Below are 3386 nucleotides of genomic sequence, written 5' to 3'. Positions count from 1 at the left end.
ACACACACACACACACACACACACTAACAGATAGGAAGGGAAGGGAGGGAGGAAGGAAGCCAGCAAGCACAACATTCAATCAGGTTAGCTTCCAGGAGAAATGAATTAGAGAAGCCCTTAAAGTGAGCAGCTGGAGTTCTCCATCAGAAGTCCCCTACAGACGGGTGTCCCCTCATTCCAGGCTTCCAAGTAAAAGAACAAACACCGGCAGTCAAATCAAGCTCCCACCAGGATCCAGGAGGAAACAGGGATGTTGTAGCCATGGCTAAGCTGCCGTGCCTGGACTTCCAGCTTCCCTTTCCCACTGCAGACGTTCTCATTTCATGACAAGCAGTAATAGCATCTGTTGGAAATAGTTTGTCTCGGTGCTCAGAGCACAGAGCGCAGAGTCTCTGGAGATGAGTCTCTAGGCATGCCCACTTTATTGTTTTTCCTCCCTCCCACAGAGTGGGGGGACCATCCCATCCCCAAACAAGGCGCCTTGAGGACACTTTGAGAAACACATGCTGACCTGAGGGGGTGGTGGGAGGGACAAAGCTACTCTCAGGGTTAGCGGCTCCGTGAGCTCGGACAACACCAGTTTGCAAGTGTCCTGTACATTACACTGTGATTGGTGCTCACCTTGATGTCTCGACGACTCCACGTTTGCTTCCGTGTGGTGCTGCTAAAACAGTGCAACAACCAGATGGGTGACCTCACAGCCTAACAGGAAGCTTGGCCGTGCTCAGCGTAGACAGGTCCGCCAGGTCCCAACAGAGAAGATGAGGTGATGACCCAGGAGGTGCAGACAAATGACTTGAGAGAAATGGGGTGCTGGGTGCTGGGTGCTTGCCTTTAATCCCAGCATGGAGGAGGCAGAGGCAGGTGGATCTCTGAGTTTAACACCAGCCCGGCCTCCACACAGCAGAAAGAAAGCAGTGGTTACCAGTTGGGGGATGGCTGCGGGCTTTGATTCTGGTGCTCAGCAACTATGAAGTGTGGTACTCACCTCTGATCCCAGTGATGGGAGGGCTGGGCTGGAGGGAGCCCTGAGACCTGCTCCTACCTCGGTCTAGTTCAGAAGGTGAGCTACAGATTCAGAGAAACCCTATCTCAAAAGACCAGAGCGATCAAAGACACATCTGCCTGATGTTGGTCTCCACACGTATGTGTGCGCATACATGCGCATCTGCACAGAGGTGCACACAGGAATTTGTACACACACATGGTTAGTAGATAGGCCTGGGGATACACATTTTTAATCCCAGCACTCTAGGCAGAGGCAGGTGGATCTCAGAGTTTGAGGCCAGGCTGGTCTACACGGAGAAACCCTGTCTCAGGAAGAAAAAAAAAAAAGTAGTTAATAAGTTGTTTATATGGATCACTGGGAAAGACCTGTTCATGATGTCTTCACTAATAGTGACAACTTAAAAGTCTGTTAAAGAGCTGGAGAGGGGCTGGAGAGATGGCTCAGTGGGTAAGAGCACTGACTGCTCTTCTGAAGGTCCTGAGTTCAAATCCCAGCAACCACATGGTGACTAACATCCATCCGTAATGAGATCTGACGCCCTCTTCTGGTGCATCTGAAGACAGCTACAGTGTACTTAGATATAATAATAAATACATCTTTTTTTAAAAAGTCTATTTAAAAAAGGCTAGTTCATTTTACTTTATAGGGAAAAAGTGGAAGTAGCCAAGGACTTGTCTCTCATGCCTGATGTCCTGGATTTGATTCCTAGGACCACAGATTTTCTAAAAAGTAGGAGCTGGAGGGATGGCTCAGCAGTTCAGAGTACATGCAACTCTTTTAGAGCCGTATTCCAATGCCTTCTGCTGGCCTCCACCAGCACCTGCACACATGTGATGTGTGTACATGTATGTGAGCTCACACATGCACAAACACACACACTCACACAGATTTAAAAATAAATTGATTTAGGGTTAGACTCGGTGATCACTTTTGCTGTAGACAAACCAAGATACTGGGTTTGATCCCATGGACACACTCACACACAGACCCTTCCCTTAGATCTGTTAAAATGTTGTCTCTCTGGTCTGTGTTCCAGCATTTCAGAGCCCCCAGGCCAGATGACCTATCTTCCTTCCAGCTCTGCCTTCCCATTGGTGAGATGTGCAGGTGTCGGGCAGCAGGGCTGGAGGGACGGACCACTGGTCCATGAGGAGGGGAGGGGAACTTAGCGCCTCTCCTGCTGCTGTCTCGGCAGGGACTTACGGTTAATCGAAGTCACTGAGACCATTTGCAAGAGGCTTCTGGACTACAGCCTGCACAAGGAGAGGACTGGCAGCAACCGGTTTGCCAAGGTTGGCTTTGTGCTTGCGCCTCATTCCCTTTGGGCCCTCGTGAATCTTAAGTGTGTCTGCTGGTATGTGTGTGATTGGCAGGTCATGCCTGGGACCCGCCTCCTTTTCCTCCCTCAGGTTCCTGGATACCACAGTGGCATAAGGTACATTCTCCATGTCAGGCACAGGCAGAAATGCCCCATGATGGCAGCTCACATGGGTGTCAAACACACTAGGAGTCAGCAAGATTCTCACAGGAGTGTGAGGGGAGATGCCAGAAGACGGACTTGAAGGACCTACTTCCCTGTCTTAAAATAATCAATAGGAGACAGTGATTATCACCAGAGCCACCTCCTCAGACCCCTGTTAGGTACCTGTGTATGCAGTGGCTTTCCCTGCAGAAGGAGCTGGTTACTGTAGGCGCCTGTTTGTCTCCGCCCACATTTGCCCTCTGTCCGAGGATGTCCCCCGAAGCCCCCAAGGCCACGAAGCAGATGTTTTGGATCTGTCTTTGAAGCTTAGTGGGTATACTTAGTCGATCCATGGTTGCTTCCATAAAAAGTGTTTCAAAGTATTTTCTCCTGCTCAAGTGCAGTGTGACTCACCTGTTCATCCCAGAATTGAGGAGGCAGGATGACCTTGAACTTTGAGGCCAGCCTAGGCTACTCAGGAGTCAGAGAACAAAAAGAAAACAAATAAACAAACAATAATTGGTAGCAGACTATTGGAAACAGACTTTAGGGCATGGGTTTGCTAGGCCGTGCGGTGGCAAACAAGGAAGGTGGGCCATGGGGCGCACAGCGGTAATGCCAGCACTCAGGACAGAGGCAGGGGGATCGCTGAGGGTTTTTGTTTTTTTAATATTTATTTATTTTATTTATATGAGTACACTATAGTTGTCTTCAGACACACCAGAAGAGGGCATCATATCACATTACAGATGGTTGTGAGCCACCATGTGGTTGCTGGGAATTGAACTCAGGACCTCTGGAAGAGCAGTCAGTGCTCTTAACCACTGAGCCCTTTTGCCAGCCCGGGATCTCCGAGTTTTAACCCAGCATAGTCTGCATAGCACGCTCTAGGCCAGATGGGGCCAGAGTGGGATT

At 49.6% G+C, this 3386-nt stretch overlaps 1 protein-coding gene across 1 annotated transcript in view; it reads left to right on the top strand.

Annotated features, from left to right (window-relative positions):
• Positions 1–3386, top strand: part of Cnpy3 (canopy FGF signaling regulator 3) — a 16606-nt gene that overhangs the window by 7800 nt on the left and 5420 nt on the right. The window contains exon 3 of the mRNA XM_021217814.2: positions 2205–2301. Coding sequence (XP_021073473.1) covers positions 2205–2301 — 97 coding nt within the window. The remainder of the gene's footprint in view (positions 1–2204; positions 2302–3386) is intronic.

This window comes from Mus pahari, chromosome 18, assembly GCF_900095145.1.
Source record: "Mus pahari chromosome 18, PAHARI_EIJ_v1.1, whole genome shotgun sequence".
In the NCBI taxonomy this organism is placed as follows: domain Eukaryota; kingdom Metazoa; phylum Chordata; class Mammalia; order Rodentia; family Muridae; genus Mus; species Mus pahari.
This window is presented reverse-complemented; position numbering and strand designations above follow the sequence as displayed.